The sequence below is a fragment of the Sphaerodactylus townsendi genome, linkage group LG17 (genome assembly GCF_021028975.2).
Source record: "Sphaerodactylus townsendi isolate TG3544 linkage group LG17, MPM_Stown_v2.3, whole genome shotgun sequence".
NCBI lineage: Eukaryota > Metazoa > Chordata > Lepidosauria > Squamata > Sphaerodactylidae > Sphaerodactylus > Sphaerodactylus townsendi.
Genome location: NC_059441.1, coordinates 21,046,995 through 21,070,512, shown reverse-complemented (window position 1 = coordinate 21,070,512; position 23,518 = coordinate 21,046,995). Strand labels below are relative to the sequence as shown.

General features: G+C 46.0%; 1 protein-coding gene across 2 annotated transcripts in view; it reads right to left on the bottom strand.

The window, feature by feature from the left end:
• Nucleotides 1-23,518, bottom strand: part of LRRK1 (leucine rich repeat kinase 1) — a 78,334-nt gene that overhangs the window by 29,937 nt on the left and 24,879 nt on the right. For both annotated transcript variants that reach the window (XM_048482217.1, XM_048482218.1), the window contains exons 3-14: nt 18,504-18,667; nt 17,059-17,230; nt 16,006-16,185; nt 13,072-13,220; nt 12,406-12,632; nt 10,268-10,395; nt 8,400-8,563; nt 6,183-6,320; nt 5,380-5,492; nt 4,967-5,043; nt 2,138-2,267; nt 821-933 (exon numbers count right to left, since the gene is read on the bottom strand). In XM_048482217.1, coding sequence (XP_048338174.1) covers nt 821-933; nt 2,138-2,267; nt 4,967-5,043; nt 5,380-5,492; nt 6,183-6,320; nt 8,400-8,563; nt 10,268-10,395; nt 12,406-12,632; nt 13,072-13,220; nt 16,006-16,185; nt 17,059-17,230; nt 18,504-18,667 — 1,755 coding nt within the window. The remainder of the gene's footprint in view (nt 1-820; nt 934-2,137; nt 2,268-4,966; nt 5,044-5,379; nt 5,493-6,182; nt 6,321-8,399; nt 8,564-10,267; nt 10,396-12,405; nt 12,633-13,071; nt 13,221-16,005; nt 16,186-17,058; nt 17,231-18,503; nt 18,668-23,518) is intronic.

Below are 23,518 nucleotides of genomic sequence, written 5' to 3'. Positions count from 1 at the left end.
TTGGCCCATGCAGAAAGGGCCTCAGAGAGCTCCTTCAATCCATCTATTTCTGCACCTGCTTTCAATCTCCTTTTCAAAATCCCATTTAACCTCTTTCTTGTCTTTGGCCCCTTCCACACATGCAGAATAATGAACTTTTCACAATAGTTTGCAAGTGGATTTTGCTATTCCGCATAGTAAAATTCAGCTGCAAAGTGCATGGAAAGTGGATTGAAAGTGCATTATTCTGCATGTGCGGAAGGGGCTTTTGTTTCCAACTTTGACCCCATTCTTTCCTGTGCCAATCTGTCCATGGATTTTGTTCCTTGTTCTCTTGATCTCCTCTCAGCTCACTTGCCCTGTGATCCAGAGTGTCACAAGCGTGGCACTACAAGCCTTCATGATATCACGAAGTGTGGCGATAAATTATTTGGAAATTTGGAAAAGGGGTATACATCATTCTCCTCTGTTTTATTTTCACAGCAACCCTGGATGATAGGCTAGACTGAGAGCATGTGGCCGGTCTGAGATCACCGAACAAGTTTTTATAGCAGAGCAGGGATTCGAACCTATATCTCACATATCCTGAGCCAGCACTCTGGGGCCCCCTCTGCACATGCAGAATAATGCACTTCCAATCCACTTTCGATACACTTTGCAGCTGGATTTTACTGTGCAAAATAGCAAAAGCCACTTGCAAACAATTGTGAAAGTGGATTGAAAGTGCATTATTCTGCATGTGCGGGAGGGGCCTCACCGCTACACCAGAAGCTTGGTTTGGAGTCTCTGTTCAAACACCTGATCTCTGCAAACCGTGGGGCGAAGGGGGAAGCAAACTCACCTTCTTTTCTGATCTCAGCAGGAAGGTTGGCAATAGTTAACTCCTCGAGATCCAGCTGCCAAAGATTAGACAGCTGTCCAAGTTCAGGAGGGAGCTCTTGAATGCCCCGGTTACTGTGAATAAAACAACAACCACCATAAAATGCACCCCTCTATCAATGGCATTTCGGAGATACAGGAGGGCTGTCACCAAATTGCTCCTAAACAAAGCATCAAGGCAACACTTAGGCCCAGTGGTGGGATTCAATTAATTTAGCTATTGGTTCGCCCCCCCACCGCTGCCGCCCCACTTACCTGGCTGCTGCAGAGGACCTTGGCTCACCGAGCCGGGGCCTTTCCCTCAGCCCAGGCGCACAGCTGGAGGTGGTGGCAGCAAGATCCTTTGGAGGGGGAAGAAAGGGGCTTCTTGGCTGCACAGCCGGAGACCTTTCCTCTGCTGGAGATCACACCAGAGTTACGGTGCCGGTGAGATCCTCTGCAGGGGGAGGGAAGGGGTTTCTCGGCTGCGTGGCCGGGAGACCTTTCCCCAGCTGGGGATCGTGCCAGCATGTTCCTCTGGCAGGGGAGAGGGGGAGGAAAAGGCCCTGGCTTGGTCATCCATGGTCCTCCGCAGCAGCCATTAAGTGGGCAGTGGCAGAAGCGGTGGGGGCGTGGTAGTTGTCAGGGAGCACATGTGCAGGTGGGGGCTCACTCCCTCTCCCATGGGGTGATGGGATGCAGCCGGTTCGGTGAACTCAGCCAACCATAGCTACCGGTACTACCGAAGGGGTGCAAACCAGCTGCATCCCACCTCTGCTCAGGCCCCTTCCGCACATGCAGAATAATGCACTTTCAATCCACTTTCACAACTGTTTGCTATTCTGCACAGAAAAATCCAGCTGCAGAGTGCATTGAAAGTGGATTGAAAGGACATTATTCTGTATGTGTGGAAGGCGCCTAGATGGCTCTGGCTCAGAGAAAATCAGAGAAATTTTGATAGTAAGAATAATGTTATGAGGAAAGTCTACATGTGCCTACCTCGGCCACATGGGGCTTTCTGCGGAAACCAAATAAAACGTTTTCAGGCAGGAAATAAAGTATTTCCTCCATGTGCCACTGACTGAACAGGGCTCTCATGCGTGCCAAGTATGTCCTCTGCCACGGAGACATTTTCCTTCCCGCACTGGCCGCAAAAACACGTGGCTCGGTGAGCAAAACGTGGAAATGCCAGCTCACAGAGAAACAACCCAAGCCATTTCAGCCAAAGCAACCTGAGTTTCAACAAAGCCAGCGACATTTCTGGTTGTGCCGGATATCTGGAAGTTTCCCCTTCACTTACTTGCCTAAGTAAAGCTCGGACAGCCCTTTCAGGAAGCAGACAGATTGGGGGACGGTGTCTAGTTGGTTGTCATTCAGGTAGAGGACTTCCAGAGACTCACACAGGAATTCGGGAAACTCCAAGGTAGGACCTAGTGGAACAGTGAAAACCAAAACAGAACAAAACACCACAAATGAAAAGGATTGCACGGTGGAACATATCACACAATGCTTGGGACCAGCTTTTAGGCCTAAGTATTATTTTACTGTCAGGAAATAGCTACATAATTTTTAGGAGGAGAAAATGGAGGAGGAGGAGGAGTTAGGATTCATACCCCAGCTTTCCAATGAGATTCAAGACAGCTTACAAACTCATTTCCTTTCCTCTCCCCACAATAGACACCTTGTGAAATAGGTGGGATAAGAAAGTTCTGAGAAAATTGTGACTGCCCCAAGGTCACCCAGCAGGAATGTAGCAGTGGGGAAACAAATCTGGTTCACCAGATTAGAGTCCGCCACTCAGGTGGAGGAGTGGGGAATCAAACCAGTTCTCCAGATTAGAGTCCACCTGCTCATAACCACTACACTGTGCTGGTTCTGTTGGGAGTAGCCATCCACACAATGACAGAAGACATCTCAGCCCCAATTACTGCGCATAGTCACGATGCACTCTACCCCTTATGGTATCTTGCATGACAAGACTCAAGCTCAGCCAGCCTTAACAACACTGCGCATGATAAGACATCTGAGGTCCTCTTTATGAACTCATTAGGAACCCTTTGAGAGTCATCCGCAGAATCACCCAAACCACTGGCGCATAACATCTTCAGCTTTGAGTTTTAGGTGCATAATGTACTAAAAAAGGCACAGAAGTGAACAACAGTATCAGGGTTTTTTTAAAGCCAGCTGAGTGATCCAAGTTGGCCTTCCCTTGATTTTGATACTGAATTACAAACAAACAACGATCTCACCCTATAGCAGGGAAATAGGGGGCAGGTATGGGGAGGGACTCAGGCCCCTTCCGCACATGCAAAATAATGCACTTTCAATCCACTTTCACAATTGTTTGCAAGTGGATTTTGTTATTCCGCACAGTAAAGTGCATTGAAAGCGGATTGAAAGTGCATTATTCTGCATGTGCGGAAGGGGCCTCAGGGATAGACTGTCTGCTTTGCGTGCAGAAGGCCACGGATTCAATCTCTGGAGAACACATCTCTATCTGAGGTGAGCAACGGTCTAAAGAACAGCTGTGACAGATCAGGCGTCTTGACTTGGTATAAGGAAGCTTCTTATATTCATGAGAGAGTCGCCCAGGTGTACTGTTTCCTGGACTCCGTACACCCATCTGTGCCCAAAATCTTGAAGGTAGGTCAAAGTATTTTATGTCCTCCAGTGCAGATGAAGCAGTTCCCATCGTCAATTCCAATTCCAAAAGCTTTATTAGGCATAAATGTTCCCATCATCAAGCTCACTTTCATGGCAGAGTGGGGGTTCGAACCCAGGTCTCCCAGATCCTCTAGCCACTACGTCACTCCAACAAGCAACTCTGGTTCCTCTTCCCCACCACTTAGCTCAGTTGGTACCACATTAGACATTGCCTAGTTATGTCAAGAGCCTCACAGATAAGCAGAGCTCTGGATCCAGGCGGACACTGGCTTGGCACCCAAGGTCAGCTGCATCTGTCTTTCTTGCTTCTTCCACAGGGAGAGATTTGCCACGTGAGGCCTAGCATAAAGGCTCATTCCTTTGCCTCACAATTGAGAACAAACCCCCTCAAACCAACAAATGCTACTCCGGATAGAGACTGTCAGGCTTTATGGCAGATCTGAGAAGCTTCAGCTCCAGCCACCTGACAAACACACAACAGCAGCAAACCCCGAGTATTCCTCCAGCTTGGCAAAAATCATTCAGTAGAGTTGAACTAGAGTTGAACTAATTCAGTAGAGTTGAACACACAAAGGACCAAAGAGACTCTCTGGTGGCAAGGAGGATAGATGTGACGGACAAGGGGAATCAACAACAACAACAACAACAACAAGCCTTTATTGGCATACAAAACAGGACAAAATTTCAAAGTAAAACAAGATTAAAAAACACAGTTAAAATTACTAATTTCCAGTATAAAATTTGCAACAGTCTCGCAAAAGAGCACATCAGAGCTGTTCAGGAGGTTGGGTATCTTGTAACACTCTTGCCACTGAGAACATTGCAAGAAAATAGAATTCATATATTTCATGCGTATCTTATCATATTTAGGGCATACAAACAGAGAATGGTCAAGTGTTTCAACTGTAACCAGATCACAAGAACAAACCCTTTTAGAACGTTCTATATTCTTAAATCTTCCCTCCAGAACATTAGGAGCTAAAACCACCTAACAAGGGGAATCGCCGGACAAGGGGAATTGCCTATGACCTAGCCAACCCACTGTGCCCCGGGGCTAAGCGGGCCAATAGAGTCCCCGGGGAAACATTGAAGTCCCTTCCCTCCTGTGCCATTTCCCCAAGCTGAAACAGCCGGTGGAGAACTGCTGTCAGGTGACATGTGCTGTTGCGTAGGACAGGAGTTGGGTTGGGAGACCCTGACTCTCATCACATGTATCTCCTAATGGAGGCCATGGTTTTGTTATATTTGTTATTGTTGACGTTGGCGCTGTTGAGGTCCTTCACCTGGCGGTAAGGGAGATGGAACTCAGGACCTTCTGCATGCAAAATGTGTGGCTACGGATTTACAGGGGTGGGGGAGTTATCCGTAGCTGTAATACAAAATAATTACACTTCCTCTTCAGCCTGGCTTTGCATAAATAGCCTCCCACCCTTGCTCCCAACAGGTCACTCCCCACCCTCCGTACCTGTCTCAGTGCCGCTGCGGGTTCTGCACTTCGTCGAGAAAAACGAAATCCGCTTGGTTTTGGCTCCTTCGTCGGCTCTGTGGCTCAAACATAAAACAAAGATGTATGATTTTTTTTAAAGCCCGATCTGCAGTATTACCTTGTTAGCAAAACTGAAGGAATGCGGGCTTTTATCTTCCAATAAATCTGATCCAAACCTGAGCTCTTTTTTAATAGGTATTTGTTTAGGTGGCTTAGTGATTGCGTTAGGCTGCTTTCACACTTGTGGGCTTGCTGTTAACGGCTTCTTGAACATGGATACTTTGTGATTTTTTAAAAATAGTTTTATGAGATTAAAAAAAAATCTAAACTGCTTTAATCCAGACTCTGGAGAGGCGGCATGGAAATGCCCCACAGAAAATAAACAAACTCACTTCCCGAGTTGGTTCTTTGAGAGATCCAAAGTCTTCAACAGCCTGCAAGACCACTTTTCTGGCGAAGGCAAGATGCTTAACTGATTTCCTGAAAGTTTCAATGATACCAAGGCCTAGAAAGAGATAAGATCGACAAGCCAATTGTGGGTTAGGGGATGTACCAGTACGTTTCAATGGAACCATTTTGGACTCGTGCAGTATAGCTTATTCACTTTCCTGTTACAGTTCTATCCCATGTTTCTAAACAAAACTGCTTCCCAAAGCAGCTTACAACAACTGACCCATGACACAACCCAATATAATCCAACAGACAGAACATAACAGCAGAAATCTATTAAACAGTAATAGGTCCTTCAAATTGACCTTGAGTTTGTTTTGAGGTTCTAGCAGGGGAGCGCAGCTATCGTATACCCATGGCCAAAGAAACGTACACGCCTTTTATTTAAGATGGTTGATCTCTTCCTCTGAACACCCCCTTCCGCACATGCAGAATAATGCACTTTCAATACACTTTCAATGCACTTTGCAGCAGGATTTCACTGTGCGAAATAGCAAAATTAACTTGCAAACAATTGTGAAAGTGGATTGAAAGTGCATTATTCTGCATGTGCGGAAGGGCCTGAAGTTTTGCAAATGTTGTAATCCAGAGAACCCTTGCTACATCGAACCCCTTCAGAGAACTAAACTCCACTGAACTTCTTTACTGCTCAATAATGACGGCAAAGAAACGTTCTCTGGTGGTAACGGAGATTATCTTAATCTAATTTTTTTGGAGATATAGTAAAAGATTTCCCCACACTTACTTCAAGCTGGAAAAGACATTGGGGGACTTCTTTTAGGGCATTTTCCGAAAAATCGACTTCCTTCAGATGGTTTTTCCAGAAGGCACCCAAAGTATCGGGTAGGCACTGCAAAGCGTTTTTATCTGCCTTGCAACATTTCTAGAAACGCAAGGGAAAGAAATTGGCTAGAATTCTCCGTGCTCAAAATCACAACATTCTGGTTGGCTATTAAAAAAAAAGTTTATAGCCCTCAAGAATTCCAGCAAAACATGGTGGACCTCTGCATAGCTATTTATTCTTTCCCTTGAAAGTATGTAATCAGCTTACAAAATCCAGCTGTTACTTTGGTACAGAATCCGGATTATCCTACAAGTGAACTTCAGTGTTTTTTTGATGAGGGACATATGTAGGTCATAAAATTACCTTTGCCTTCACAAGCCAGTTTTCTATGCAGAGGGAAGGGCCCCCTTCCACATGCACAAGGGAACGTTCACACAGATCTACATTTTGGAGTAACAGGAAAGGGCACTGCATAAATCTTATTTATTTCATTTATACCCTCCTTTTTGTTGGAATTTCCAGTCTTGCTTTGCATGCAGCAGCAGCACAAGCAGCAGGGAATTCTGGGAAGCAGCACGAACATTCTAAAGGTGACAGTTAAAATCCGTTGGTAGTGTTCTGTTGTTCCCTGACTGAGAGAAAAGATGTTTCTCTGTGTACTGCTAACCAATGCTATATAAAAAGTGCTTTGACTAAAGATACTGTGTAAGCTTACTATCACAACCAAACTGTAACAAATGATGAGCCGTGAATGTAACGATACTTCGTTGATTTGTATATATTGTTTATTTTCTCTCTCTCAGTTAAAGTAAAATTCTCCTTATGTTTATGAACTTCTGAGGTAATACAGCTGAGAGAGAACTATTCTAATTTAACATGCCACACAATCCACATTTCTGCTCGTTACTCTGCTGGACAGGATTATATATTCTAAATATACCTGTTGCCCTTCACCTTTCTCACTAATGGGGATCCATCACATCACATTTTATCTTCCCAGCCACCCACCTGGTTAGGTCCCCTCCACATGGGCAGAATAATGCACTTTCAATGCACTTTTCAGCTGTGCGGAACAGCAAAATCCACTTGCAAACAATTGTGAAAGTAGATTGAAAGTGCATCATTCTGCATGTGCAGGTCTTAGTCTGACGGTCATCCCGCAAATTTCACTGAGAGCAGGGATTCAAACCTGAGTCTTCCAGGTTTTAGACTTACACTCTAACCACCTGGGTTTTTTTTCCTGTAGTGGTAATCACTAGTACCGAGTACCAGCACCTTTGGTGGTGGGGAGGAGCTCTCTCAAGTCCTGAGGGTGCAAATTGGTTCAACTCCACTTATAAATACTGGCAACTTTTCTCTTTTTCAAAAAGCATGCTAACCAATAACCATATTCAGTTTGAGAGCCAGCAGGGTACAGTGGTTAAATGTCAGATCCCCCAAAACTGAAACAAACTCCATGTAGAGAGCAGAGGTTTATTCACGATCTGGAGGACAGCGTGGAAAAGCCAAGACAGTAATATGTTTCCACATTCCCCCCCCCCCCCCATGAGAACAGTACGGAGAAAATATGCAGACAGTGAGGCTCATTCTGCACATGCAGAATAGTGCACTCTCAAACTGCTTTCAGTGCTCTTTGAAGCTGTGCGGAATAGCAAAATTCACTTGCAAACAGTTGTGAAAGTGGTTTGAAAGCACAAACTGACTCCACCGGGCATGGCCTTGGGCCAGCACCTGGCAGTCCGAAGTAGTGAAAGACATCCCCTCCCCCTCCCACGTAATGCACCAAACAGCCCCACAAGCATCCTAACTACTAGGCATCCTGACATTAAAAGGGGCAGATTCAAATGTGAAGAACTGGGTTCAATTCCCCACTCCTCCATATGAAGCCTGCTGGGGGACCTCGGGACAGTCAGTTCTCTCAGACCTCTCCCAGCCTCACCTTCCTCACAATATGCCTATTGTGGGGTGGGGGAGGTGATTATAAGCTGCTTTGAGACTCCTTAAAGGTAAAGAAAAGCAAGGTATAACAACCAATTATTGACCTTGGACCAGTTACACTTTCAGCCTACCTCACAGGGTAGTTGTAAGGATGAATGACATATGACACTTTGGGCTCCCACTGGGCTTTCATCCAGTAAACAAGCAATTAGTGCCACAACTTAACAAGCCCATACTTACCAAGGGACAAACCCAAGGCTGAGGAAACTCTTTCAAATTATTTTTGGAGACATTCAAGATGTTCAGAGATTTCAAACTGTGGAGGAATGGAGCAGGCAGCTCCACCAACCGGTTGTCAGAAACGTCCAGCTCATTCAGTTTCCTCAACCCCAACCAGTTAGTCGCTACAAGAACAAAAACAAAAGCCAAAACAGATTACTTGAGGGGACCCAACGAAGCTGATCGAACCCAGGACAGATACAAGGAAATACTTCTCTACAAGTGATTAAAATAGGGAATTCACCGCTACATGATGTAATGGTGGCCCCAGACAGATGGTCTAAAAAGGGGATTAGACAGACTTACAGAGAATTAGTCCATCAATAGCTACTAGTCATGGTGACTAAAAGGGACCTCCAGCCATTCTTGGAGTCTGCAACCCAGAAATCAGAAGGAGATTGAGAGTAGGAAGGCATCTATGAAGGAGCTGGAAAAGATTCTTAAGTGTAGGGATGTGTAACCAGAGATCAGGTTTATTCAGCCCATAGTATTCCCTATTACTTTGTTCTGGTGTGAAAACTGGTCTATGAAGACAGCTATGACAAGGCCCAATGTATTCCCGCACTCCTGCAATCCTGCTGGGTGACCTTGGGCCAGTCATAGTTCTTTGGAACTCTCTCAGCCCCACCTACCTCACAAGGTGTCTGTTGTAGGGAGAGGAAGGGAATGGAGCTTGTAAGCCACCTTGAGTCTCCTTACAGGAGAGAAAGGTGGAATATAGATCCAAACTCCTCCTCCTCCTCTTCATAAGAACAAGCCTGCTGGATCAGACCAGAGTCTATCTAGTCCAGCACTCTGGTACTCGCACTGGCCCACCAGGTGCCTTTGGGAGCTCAAGTGCAGGATGTGAAAGCAATGGCCTGCTGCTGCTGCTGCTCCCGAGCACCTGGTCTGCTAAGGCATTTGCAATCTCAGATCAAGGAGGATCAAGATTGGTAGCCATAGATCGACTTCTCCTCCATAAATCTGTCCAAGCCACTTTTAAAGCTATCCAGGTTAGTGGCCATCACCACCTCCTGTGGCAGCATATTCCAAACACCAATCACACGTTGTGTGAAGAAGTGTTTCCTTTTATTAGTTCTAATTCTTCCCCCCAGCATTTTCAATGGATGCCCCCTGGTTCTAGTATTGTGAGAAAGAGAGAAAATTTTCTCTCTGTCAACATTTTCTGCCCCATGCATAATTGTATAGACTTCAATCATATCCCCCCTCAGACGTCTCCTCTCCAAACTAAAGAGTCCCAAACGCTGCAGCCTCTCCTCATAAGGAAGGTGCTCCAGTCCCTCAATCATCCTCATTGCCCTTCTCTGCACTTTTTCTATCTCCTCAATATCCTTTTTGAGATGTGGTGACCAGAACTGAACATTGTACTCAAAGTGCAGTCGCACCACTGCTTTATATAAGGGCATGACAATCTTTGCAGTTTTATTATCAATACCTTTCTTAATGATCCCCAGCATAGAGTTTGCCTTTTTCACAGCTGCCATGCATTGAGTTGACATTCCCATGGAACTATCAACTAAGACACCCAATCCCTTTCCTGGTCTGTGGCTGATAGCATTGACCCCTGTAGCGTGTATGTGAAGGTTGGATTTTTTGTCCCTATGTGCATCATTGAAGTCTCTGGGTTTCAAAGGGCATCTCTGTTGAGATTGCATGGAGGATGACCTACACTAGCCAAGGGACTCCACTTTTCAGTACCAGTCCTGTGGTTCCATGCAACGTGCTACTCTGCCTTGAAAATTTATCCCAAGTTTTGTAAGAGATGAAAAACTGCCCACTTGCTTTAGGATGGCTGAGGTTAACCAGAATCTACAGGGCGCACCTACCATTATCCTCATTGAATAACCTTTCCAAATAATTTTTGGTAGCAATGAGGCTTTGGAGTCGGGAAAGGTGTAGGAATCCCGAAGGGAGGTTCTGGAATCTGTTGGCAGACACATCAATCTCAAGTAACCTGTGGAGTTCAAAATAAAAAAAGGTAAACCAAGGATCTATCGGGGCAGGTGGGGCAAAATGAAGAACTGGAAGGTGTATCCTACGACGTGTAACCCTCCCTGTTCTCCATAGGCCTAAATACACAGTGTTGTTTACATGTTCACCCAGGGTTCTGTGGACCAGATGCAGAAGCCAGCATTGAAATATAATTCCCAGGTGTGCAGGAAGATCAGCTTGAACTGGGATCATAACATGCAGGGAGTGGAGGTTTAAATCCCCTTCATGCTATTTCCAGACCTGAAATGGCCTCACAAACCTGCTATTTGCTCATACTGAGCTAGTTTGCATAAGATTCAGCAAAGGGGGCATATGCCAGCTTTGCAGGGCTCTGACCTTATTAGCCCAGGCTAGCCTGATCTCATCAGATCTCTGAAGCTAAGCAGGATCAGTTCTGGTTCGTACTTGGATGGGAGACCACTAAAGAAGGCTAAGGTTGCTAAGCAGAGGCAGGCAACGGCAAACCACCTCTGAATGTCTCTTCCTTTGAAAACCCTTTGGGGGCGCCATAGGTCAGCTGCGATTTGACAGCACTTTCCGCCCTCTGGGGCATTTCGGGTTGGGAAAATGGCATGAGGGGAATAGAATTATGGCTCTGCTCCCTGCCGGACACGGTACCAATCTGAATCAGGATCCCACGCATGAAGTTTCAGCACATACTGGCAGTTCGAGCAGGGATTGAATTACACCGATCCTATACCATCTGCACTGGCTGCCGACTGAGTTCCAGATTATGTTTAAAGTGTTGGTTTTGACCTTCAAAGCCGTTCGCGGTCTCGGACCTGCATACCTGAGGGACCGCCTCTCCCCATATTGCCCCGGTAGGCCCCTCCGCTCCTTGGAGGAGGACCTACTCGTGACCCCTGGCCCAAAAATGATCAGGCTGGCCTCGACGAGGGGCAGGGCCTTTTCAGCCCTGGCCACTACCTGGTGGAACAGACTCCCTAGGGAGACCAGGGCCCTGCGGGACTTACAGAGTTCCCAGCCATAGCAACTGGCTGGCCACTGAGTGAGACAGGATGCTGGACTGGATGGACCCTTGGCCTGATCCAGCAGGGCTCTTCTGTTCTTAAACTCACAGCACATATCCGATTGACAGGACACAGGGGCAGTCCTATAAACAATGTAGTCAAGTCAGTCCTCAAGCATCCCTGGCAAACTCTATTCTCCTCCTTAAGGTCTCCAATCGAGCAGACACTTCAACCACTTACTGCAAGAGACAAGGAAAGGTTGGCTGTCCATTACATACAGCAAGTCCGCAAGGTTTCTATTGAGGCTCAAACTGGGAAGGAGCAGGAACAGTGGCATAGTAAGAGGGGGCGCAGGAGGGGCTGAAGCCCTGGGCACCACTTTCTCAGTGGCACACAACAGGCCATGCCACCCCCCTCACAACTGCACCCCAGCCTCGAACTCCCTGTGGAGCGAGGCCCGCCTCCGATCTTCACATGAGTTTGGGTGGATGTGTGTGGGGGGGGGGGAGGGGGAGCAGCGCAGCTCTGTAGGTGAGCCCTGGGTGCCGGTTTATAAAGCTACAACCCGGAGTGAGACAGGGAAACTTCTGCCTCTAATTCTAATTCTAATCTGGAGAACCGGGTTTCATTCCCCACTCCTCCACCTGAGTGGCAGAAGCTTATCTGGTGAACCAGATGTATTTCCGCACTCCTACATTTCTCCTGGGTGACCTTGGGCTGGTCACAATTCTCTCAGAACTCTGTCAGCCCCACTGACCTCACAAGGTATCTGTTGTGGGGAGAGGAAGGGAAAGGAGCTTGTAAGCCACCTTGAGTCTCCTTACAGGAGAGAAAGATGGGATATAAATCCAAACTCTTCTTCTCTTCTTCTTCTTCTTCTTCTTCTTCTTCTTCTTACAAAAGGAAACATCAAATGTTATTTCCAGCTCGTGTCCCAAGCAAAGCATGGCCCTTGTCAACAACCAGTAGTAGTTGACGGTTCTAAGGACACAGGCATATACCTTGAGCAGAGGATGCTGTCTGAAGATTGAACATCGGAGATCTCGTTCAACCGGTTATCGGAGAGGTTCAGTTTCTGGATATTTATCAGCCCCCAGGGGATCACAGATGGGACGGAGGTTAAGCAGTTGGCCGAGAGGTCCAGCTCAGTTATTTGGAGGGAAATATCGATCAGCCAATCCAAATCCACCCAAGGAAGATGCAGGTTTGACCAGTTCACACATAACCCCTGGAGAGGAAAGAGAGAAAAAGGTTTTAAATAGGATTCCATAGTCAACAATCAAGGTAGCGATAATAAATAATTAAATAAGAGAAAAAAGCCTACTACTACGCCCGTATAACTAGAGCCAACAAATACAAAAGTAGTGAATAGTAACTAATATTTAATGTGAAAACTATCTTCAAATACGCCTGTGTTTTCCCGTCACAGCTGGGATTTCGGTTGACGGCAGAAACTTGCGTGTATCATCACTTTCTCTTTTCTTCTCTTTCCCCCCTCACAACAGCCCTGCGAGGTAGGCTGTGCTGAAGCATATGACTGGCCCCAGGTCACCCAGCAAGCTTTCATGGCAGAGTGGGTTGCCTGGGCCCTAGGAGTCTGGCATTCTGAGAACTACACTATGCCGGCTCTCCCAAATGCCGGCTTCCCCGACAGGCCAGCTCCTTACTGGTTTCGCTGGAGAAGTCCTGGTCGACGTGGTTGGCTCGATGAAGTATTTGTGCAAAATGCGCTTGCTCTCCACAGGGCAATCCATTAGGGTGTAGGAACCCAAGAAAGCTCCGTTTTGAAGCAAAAAAGCAGCTATGTCCTCATGCCCTGGCAAAGGAAGGCGAGAACATGTTCAGAAGAAACAGAAGGCACCTGCGTGTTGGCTGGCATGCATCTCCCTATATTGCACACAATCAATCATAGTTTATTCACAGTTCATAGACTCCATACAATTGGAATACACAAACAGCAGATAGACAGCAGTATTATAACTGCGTGAAATTGAAATAGTGATAAAATAGTGCTATTAACATATGGTACAAAATTATAACTCTGTTATCTTACCCGATCTGATTTTAAAAAGCTTGAGATAAGAAGTTTGTAACATCTCAAGTTAATTTAAAAACTTTGTCCTCGAGTAAAAAATTAACCTTTGGCAATTCAGAACTGAAAGATCTATCATTTAACCCTGAAAATAACAATTTCTTAATGTAAGGAATTCCGAAAGAAGCAGAAATAAAAGGCATTGGTTCAAAGTCCGTTTATTCAGACACTTCAGAAAGCACACATACACGGGATGGCAAGACTGCCAGCTCCCGCCTAAACTACAGGTTATAAACGTTCCCCCCCTTACCACCCAGTCACATTCTCATGGGAACGGAATGCTAGTTTCAAACATCTAAGATAAGGCCACTAGCAAGGTTACTATAGCAGAATCTGGCTTCTCGCCCGGCCGAAGGAATTCTGTCAAGGCCGGACGGCAATCAGAAGGGCGAACTCAACCGGCATCTTTACACTCTGCTTCCCCTAAGAATGCCCCCTCCCCTTCCCCTCCCGGCTTATGAGGGAAGGCTTTATGAAAAGCAGCAATAATATCAAGGACAATCTAATAGAATGTGTGTAGTTGATTCAATCATGTTGTTATTACACTGGCATAGTCTATATTCATAAGAAATACCCTTCAAACGGCCAGACAATACTTCGGATTCAAACACATTTAATCTCGCTCTGGAGAATAAGTTTCTATAATGAGCTATAGTTAAGTTGTTCAGATAATTGGCAACTTTTAATGGCCGGTAATAGTTCAAGTCAAAAACTAATGGAGAACAAGTAGCTACTTAGTTTTGCAAAAGTAATGTCTGAATCTTTGGTACATTGATTTAAGAGCCATCTATATTACCTACCTACCTACCTACCTACCTACCTACCTACCTACCTACCTACCTACCTACCTACCTACCTACCTACCTACCTACCTACCTACCTTCCTTCCTTCCTTCCTTCCTTCCTTCCTTCCTTCCTTCCTTCCTTCCTTCCTTCCTTCCTTCCTTCCTTCCTTCCTTCCTTCCTTCCTTCCTTCCTTCCTTCCTTCCTTTCTTTCTTTCTTTACTGGCATCAAAAGTACAATCCAAAAGTACAAACAGTCGTTTAACATTAAAAAGCAATTCAAAAACATAGAAGAAATCTCCCTACATTGCCCCTAGAGGATGCTTTGCTCTTCGGGTACTAACCTATTGGCAGTCTCTGGCCCCAAAGATATCTGGACAGCCTCAACCAGTGCCAGGGCTTTTTGGTCCTGGCTCCTGCCTGGCGGAACTCTCTTAGGCCCTTTCTGCACATAATAAAGCACTTTCAATCCACTTTCACAATGGTTTGCAAGTGGATTTTGCCATTCCGCACAGTTGCAAAGTGCATTGAAAGTGGATTGAAAGCGAACTATTTTGCATGTGCAGAAGGGGTTGAGGCAGCTTTCCCACCTTTCTGGCATCTCGATCTGCCCCTCTTTCTCCCTCCTGCTAAACTGCGTGGGAGAGCAATTTTGAGGCCATTCTGGACCTGGAAACAGAACCTGGAGTGATTTAACTTGCTGCCGCCATCTTTAGAAATCGTATTGATGAGATTGTTGTTTTAACGTTTTTATTTGCTTGCTACTTTTTATAGAGAATTGTGTATGGTATTATTATGCCTGTTAGCTGCCCTGGGCCCAGCTTCAGCTGGGAAAGGGACGGACAGCGAGCAGAACAAAATAAATCAAAAACTGGAGCGGCAGCTCTACCACTAATCCTACGGAAGCATTCCATTTTCTTTTTAATCGAAAAGCTCGTGAACAAAAGGGCATGCATTTAGCTCCAGTTATAATTGTTTTCATGATTTTGTGTTGGTTTTAATGGTTTTAAAGGCAATTTTATTGTGCATGCTTTGATTTGTTAGCTGCCTAAGCTGCCCTTACGAAGGAAGAAAGGCAGGGTACACATTTTGTTTTAAAAAGTCAAGAAATAAATTCAGAAATAAGCCTGTTTTCCTTCCCTTGTTTGTTTCAATTGCAGCGTGCTATTTATTTGCTATTCAATTGCAGAACAGCTATTTATTTCTCCATTGTTCTCCCTAATGGGACCTCATAAAGTGGCTGATAACTATTTTCTCTCCTGCAGTTTAGGGTCACAACAACATCCCCAAGAGGTGGGACAGGCCGTGAAGGAGAATGGCTGATCCAACAGCCCAGTTTGGGGGTTTGTTTTGCTTTTTTGTCTGAACACACCCAGTGCTTAAAAGACAAACATTTTCCTGTGCAATCCCAGGCAGAGTTGCACCCTTCTAAGTCCACTGAAGTCTGGGCTTGGAAGGGTCTCGACTTCCAAGGACTGCCTTGGAAGAAAGAGGTCTTTGAAGCCTCAGGTCTTTTAAAGCATGGGGAAAACGGAACTGCCTTTCAAAGGCTCCTTCCACACTTGCAGAATAATGTACATTCAGTCCGCTTTCAAAATTGTTTGCAAGTGGGTTTTGCTCTTCTGCCCAGTAAAATCCAGCTTCAAAGTGCATTGAAAGTGGATTGAACGTGCATTATTCTGCATGAGGAGAAGGGGCCACAGAAACGAAATGTGGGTTCACCTACCTGCTCGGATCGCAGCGTAGAGAGGCAATCGGATTAGGGCAGGGAACTCGTTCTTCCGCACGGCGCAGCTGTCCGGGTCGACGCGGTACGTGCAGACCAAGAGCCGGACAACCTCCGAGTGGCCTCGCTGGCAAGCGACAGCCAGCATCCAGTTCAAAAGCTGCAAGGAGTTGGTCGGCGCTGTTGAGAAACAAACACACATATTTCTTTTTCCTCCACCAAAGATAAGCTTATTTTCTGCTTTTTGTTTGGATTTTAATTAAATAATTAATTGGTTTTTGGTAGAATCAAGTTGGAGGAGCAAAAAACCTTTCGCTTCTATCATTGTTTTGTACCATCGTACTAACTGGCATTTGGAAATGAGAGTGAGGAAGTGTCACAGAGGCCACTTCTGCATGGCCACGCTGGGGGGTGCGTCAGCATATATGATGCCGACACCCCCCTGGGACCATTCACACGAACAGTCCCGGTAAAGACAGGGAAGACAGCGCAGTGCTGTGCCGTCGCCCGATCGACTTACCTTCCCTGCGATCTTCCGGCGTGTAGCCGAGGCCAGGGGACATGCCCCCCTGCCCTGCGCGGGGGGGGGGGTGTCCCCAGGCCTCGGCGATGCGCCGGAAGGTCGCAGGGAAGGTAAGTCGATCGGAAAAGGGGGGATGGCACCTTCTGCATGGCACGGCAGCGGCTGGAAGCCGCTGTTTCCAGAAAACCTCGCTCGGGGAGCAAGGTTTGGAAACAGCGGTTTCGCACCGCTGGAGGGGAGCAAGGACGGTGCGGCTGCAATGCAGCTGCGCTCCCCATGCGAACAGCTCCCTAGGGACAGCGTTTTTGCTGTCCCTAGGGCGCTGTAAAAGGCCCGTGCGGAAAGGGCCTAAGCTTTCAAGGTCAAAAGCTGAGCAAACAAATTAAAATAGATAAGTTCTGTTATAACACTGTAACTGAGGAGTTTTTAAGTGCAGCAATAAAGGTAAACACACTACAAAATAAATATACTGGAGGTGAAGAAAAGATGAGTGCTGGCAAGTGTAACAGAAGGCAGGCAACTTAACTTACCAGGAAGAGAATCTAGCAGTTCTGTCACAACATCCGAGTGTCCGAAATATGCTGCCAGCACTGCTGGATTGTCGTCATTTGGTTCTGTGGGCAACGTCACACAAACTTCTTTCAGCAAATACCTCACCACCTGCAGGTCCCCATAGGCCGCTGAAATGCTCAAGAGATGGCACTGGTAGGAGGAAATGAAAAGAAGAGCACAAAAATCCTGATGAACTGGAACCCACCACACTTTCATGCCAACAAGCCACACCGGACATGTTTGTCCGAAACAGTTGCCGTGTCTTTTTCCAGAAAACCAGTCATACAATATGCTCAGTGTAGCTTCCTCTGCTAGGACATTTCAAAAAACACACACCCTGATAAAGCCTGATAAAGGCTCATGGTAAAAAAATGCATCATAAATATCAGTGGGAAAGGAACGGTTGGTGAAAGTTTTAGAAGCAAGCATGCATGCAGTTGGTAGGGGTCGGAGTTTGATAGGACCTATTCATTTTGGCTCCCTCTCTGCACCTGAAAACCCCCCAAACAAATGATTGAAAAATTAATTGTGGGTTTTCTGGGCTGCATAGTTGTGGTGTGGTAGTTTTTGCTCCTACCGTGTGTTTTTAAAAAATACTTTATTGAGTTTAAAAGGAATAACGATATTTGCAAAACAAAGTAAGTTTTTATAGATCCAAAGAATCATGTCTCCAATACAGATAACATTATGGTCATCTTTAATAACACTTAATCTTGTAAAGATGACTTCTGATTCTTGAAGTCTTTCTTATCTCTCTCTCTGCCCTGCTATAGCTAACTAACTTATACATATTTAAGAAAGAGCAAAACATCATATTTACATTAAGCTACTAACAATAGTCTAACTTCCAAGATTGTCAGCTATAGAAGAAGAAAGTTTGGATTTATATCCCCACTTTCTCTCCTGGAAGGAGACTCAAAGGGGCTAACAATCTCCTCTCCCCTCTTCACAACAAACACGCTGCGAAGTGGATGGGGCTGAGAGAGCTTTGAAGAACTGTGACTCGCCCAAGGTCACCCAGCTGGCATGTGTTGGAGTGTACAGGCTAATCTGGTTCACCAGATAACCTCCGCAGCTCAAGTGGCAGAGCAGGGAGTCAAACCCCGTCCCCCAGATTAGAGTGCACCTGCTCTTAACCACTACACCATGCTGGCTCTTATAGCCTAATAGCTTCTATTCCTTTTCTAATATGAAAATTAAAATTACACTATTACAGACTTTCTATCTTCAATCTGTCTACATCTTGTAATTAACAGTTTGAATAATGTTGAATATTTTTTACTCCTACCGTTTTTGCCCGCAGCTACAGCTGCCAGTCATGTGCCTCTGAAGATGCCACTCACAGATGTGGGCAGAACATTAGGAGCTAAAACCACCGAACCACACAGCCTGGAAAAACCCAGCACAACAATGGCTGCCTTACCTTTTCCACTTGGAAGAGGTTCTCCTGACACGTTCTTTTGATCAGCTCCTGGGCTTTAGTGAAGTCTCCACTTTTATAAGCACCCTGGATGGTTTCTGTCACAGGAGACTCGCTGATGGAGAGATCGCTGGCTGTGGACTGCCGGCCACCCATGTCCACGGGACCTGTTCGGGAAGGAAAGCCAGGGAGTCAGGCCACGTCGTGGCAATTCGTCAAGGTTTCTGGCACCCTCTGGTGCAGTGATTAAGAGTGGGTGCACTCTAATCTGGGGGACCGGGTTTGATTCCCCGCTCTGCCACTTGAGCTGTAGAGGCTTATCTGGTGAAATGCCAGCTGGGTGATCTTGGGCTAGTCACAGCTCTTCAGCACTCTCTCAACCTCACCTACCTTACAGGGTTTGTGGTGGGGGGGCGGGGTGGAAAGGGAAATGAGATTGTAAGCCTCTTTGAGTCTCCTTACAGGCGAGAAAGGGGGGATATAAATCCAAACTCTTCTCTTGGTTTGTACCCCAAGCCTGAGTGCATGCCCTTGTTCAGTTAACCCTAAAATGAAACCATGTCAGCGACAGGGAGTGTTGGCTTTCTCCCCCCACGCCATTTCTCTAGTCCAGTGATGGAGAATCTTTTCGAGACCGAGTGCCCAAATTGCAATTCAAAGCCCACTTAATTATCGCAAAGTGCCAACATGGCAATTTAACCTGAATACTGAGGTTTTAGTTTAGAAAAAATGGTTTGCTCCAAGGCACGCGTTACTTGAGAGTAAGCTTGGTGAAGCAACCGTGCAATGCGTCGAAAGGTGAATCATGACCCTAGGAGGTTTTACTCAGAAGCAAGGCCAGCCTACATATGTGTGTGGGTGTGTGTGTGTGATTTTCCACTCCCCCTACATGACAAACTCTGTGTGCACGTGTCCACAGAGAGGGCTCTGAGTGACACCTCTGGCACGCATGCCATAGGTTCGTCACCACTGCTCTAGTCAAAAATGTCATCTCTGGCTGCTCTTATCATCCAGTACGGGGGGCGGGGGGATAGCCCCCTATATTGCAGGGGCTCAACAGCCCTACAAGGATCTGGGAGACCTCAGTTCGAATCCCCTCTCTGCTGAGGAAGCTCCCTGGATTATTTTATGCAAGCCACGTGGTTCCCAGACTAGCTGGCCTCACAGGATTATTGCAATGATAACACAGAGAAATGGAGAATGTAATGCTTTGAGTCTTCATTGAAAAGTGGGGTGAAAATGAAGAAGCAGCTTTCTAGCCTATCAGCAAAGATCTTTCTTATCTCCCACTACTTTATCTTTTTAAGGTGCTGGCTGGGGATTGAACCTGGCACCTTTTGTGTGCACGGGAGCGGCTTTCCCACTGAGCCACGGTCACTCCAAACAGAAGCAAACTTTTACCAATATTTTTAGAAATTTATAGCAATAATCACTGATCCATTTTTCTTATCTATTTTAATTCAGTAGCATTTTTTAAATTATAGAACTTTCAAATATATTACTTTTATTGAATATTGCATAATGCATGCAAGATTATTAAAGTATGTATAATAAAGTATGTATAATGTATAATAATAAAGTATGTATGTATCATTTTATATTGTCAATAACAACTACTGGTATTATCTGTAGCCTAGTGCAGTGATAGTGAACCTATGACTTGTATGAGAACGCGTAGCTTGCACAAGATTATCCGGTGAACTTCCACAGCAGAGTGGGGATTCAAACCAGGGTCTCCCAAAACCTTGTAGGGCTGCTGAGCCCCTGCGATATAGCGAACCTATGAATCTATGAAAGGTGACATGCCACAACATTTTGGGTGACGTGCCAGCATTCGCCAGCACCCCACAACTATTTTCTCTGAGTCATTTTATGTAATTATTTGACTTTTTAAATACAATGCATTACATCACATATGTGTTGTCGAAGGCTTTCATGGCCAGAATCACTAGGGTGTCGTGGGTTTTCTGGGTTTTATGGCTGTGTTCCATTAGCATTTTCTCAGGACGTTTCGCCTGCATCTGTGGCTGGCATCTTCAGAGGATCCATAGATGTAGGCAAAATTTCAGGAGAAAATGCTACTTCAACATGGCCTTACAACTTGGAAAACCCACAACTCCCTAGCATCACACATCTTTGGACTGTCTTTTAAAAAATAAATATATACATAAAGAATTGTTTCTCTTTCATTTGCAAAGGGAGGGGGCATGCCAGAAGAGACAAGTTAGGCATTTTCCAAATTTCTGGCACACTGAATTAAAAAAAAATCACTATCTCTGGTCTAGTAGATTACTGTGTATAATATTATTACATGAGTGTTTTCTTTTTTCTTAGCTTTCAAATGTAATCCTTGCAGCTGTTTTGTCTCTTTTTTCTGTTTATAGAATTTTTTAAAAAGCCATATTGATCTTTTAAAGAAGAAGTGAACTAATTTTGCACAGCACACGTTCGGAGCTCCTGGAATTTTGTCGTTCTCGGCATACGGTGAATGGAAACTTGCACTGCAGTTTGGCTCTTCAGATCTGAACCTGTTCTTCTGTTCAAGAAACCCACCTACCCAGCAGGAGCCCCTTAACACGGTAACTGAGATAAAACTTGTTCAGCGCAGGGGCGTATCGCCCAGGGGAACATATGGGGTCAAATGTCCCTGGGCTGCGGCCATTTAGTCTTGTGGGGGGTGGAAAATCACCCACATACCCCTCCTCCCCCCCCCCCCCCCCCGAGTCCATACACTAACTTCAAGACCTGGTGCAAAAAAACTGTTTGGTCATGGTGGGGGAGGGTGTGTGTGTGTGTGTAAAACTCAGGTTATGAACCAGGCTACATTTTCCCTAGATACGCCTTTGGTTCAGCATGTTCAAAATACTTTCAAATGGGGATACGAAACTGAGGAAGCCACAGAGACTTCCTTAACTCTCCACCCGAGGTACTTTCCACAAGGCGCTATTTTCATAAAAGAAAGGCATTTTGGTTCCCTCAGACACTAACGGAGAATGGCGCACCAGAAACAAATGGATCCCGAATGAAGGCTGAAGGGGGCAAAGTGTTGTTACCTACAGACAGGGAGTAACAAGGGTGGGGCAAGCTGGGGTACGTGCCCTGGGTGCAGCTTCAGAGGGGGTGCACTCAGATGCCCCATCGATTGCATCCAGCCAGCACCTGAAGCTCAGCCCATTGGAGTCAACCCATGTACTGCAAACTGCTTCATACATGTAGCAGAAGAGCGTTCAGCAGGCATCACATGTGGCTGCTTCTGGGGCAATGGCTCAGGGCCCCACAGAGCCGCCCAGACTTGGGGCATGGGGGCAGGGCCAGGAATTGAGGCCGGTCAGGGAGAGGCCCCTTTGCAAGCCCACCACCCAGCAACCTCCATGCCTTTGCCTGTCCCATGCCTGGATGATCTGCAAGCAACGGAGGTTGACCCTGTTGCCTTACCATCTTCTTTGAAGAGGTAGGCAAGAAGTCACACACACCTCAACGCAGAAAGGGTGTGCACCAATGGCAGCCCAACCATCACAAAGCTTCTTTCTGCACTCAGATGTCAGTGGAGAAGTGCGTTGAGGGCACCCTTTCCCTCCACCCCTTCATCCACTCCCCGGGGGGGCGGGGGGGGGCAAGTTCAGTTCTGGCCCCAGGCCCCATTTTTTCTGCAGCTACAACCCTGCTAAGTACCAATGATAAAAGTCGCTTTAAAAATTATTACACTTCACAGTAGTATAGTCTTCAGGCGTTTTCCAAGTCTCTCCTTAGCTTTTCTATAAATACAGCATTCAAAGCAGTTTGCAGGCATTATCTCAATAATCCACCCAAGTATTACAGAGTCAGCACGGTATAGCGGTCATTGTCAGACTAGGACTTGGGAGATCCCGAGTCGAACCCTCGCTCTGTCATGCAAGCTTGCTGGGTGTCCTTGGGCCGGTCTCACGGTCTCAGCCTAACCTACCTCACAGGGTTGGTGTGAGAATTAAATGGAAAAGGGCAGAATGTTGGAAGTTGTTTTGGGCCCCCACTAGGGATGAGATAAATGTTTACATTCAGAAATAAGGAAAAGGTTTTTGGAGCCAATACTACCTAGGACAGCTTTTTTGTCTGGTGATGAGAAACTGATTTTCTTACTATCTGATATTGATTCCTATGTTTCTTACAGGATGGCTTTCTTTGCCCTGGCGGCTAGGAAATTATGAGCAAAGTACTTAAAGCGCTGTTTGAACTGATGTTCCAAAGTACTGGAGGTTAACTTAGACTAGCTGAAGAAGCTGCAAAAACATCTGACGTGGGACGTATTTGATGGGGCATTTTAATTTAGAGATTGCGAATACAAATAATGTATATTTTAATGTAAAACTAAGTTATTGTTTTAATTTAAATGTTTTAACTGCATGTATCTCTGAATTGTTATAGCCAATGGCTCAAACAATAAATACTTGACTTGACTATAAGCAAATCATGCAGGCACCTTTTTGCAAAATACAACATCGCAGGGAGGTTTTAATAAGGCAGCGGCTTTGGGTCACTCTGCAGCTGTCAGTGAATAACCTTGAATAATGCAGACTGCAATACTGATTGGACCTGACTACCTTTTCCTCCTGAATTATTCAAGTGCCAGCTCAAGTCACGGAGGCATCAGTGACACCTGAGAGGGCTCCAGGGGTTCGCACCATTAAGTCACAAAGGCATTCGATAATCCTTTCAGGGCCATCCTTCTGCCTTGGGGAATGCGTGAAGGGCAAGCAGAAATATGAGCCAAGGGGCAGAATGGTGCCAGAGTGCCAATGTTGGCTCGAGTCTTGCTTTTCTAAAGGAGGTGCGGCATGGTCCAGAAAAGATGGAGACGATCTTGGGGCCAAAAAACCCCCACCATTTGCTGACCCAGCATAGCATCAGAAACAAACAGGTATGTGGGTGGCCCCATCATGAACCAAAGCTGGGGCATGTAAGATCTGCAAATCTGACGAGTTAGCTGCACCATTCTGGGAGCACCACCCTGTTGGCCAGACAACACTAAAGGGTCAGTGTGA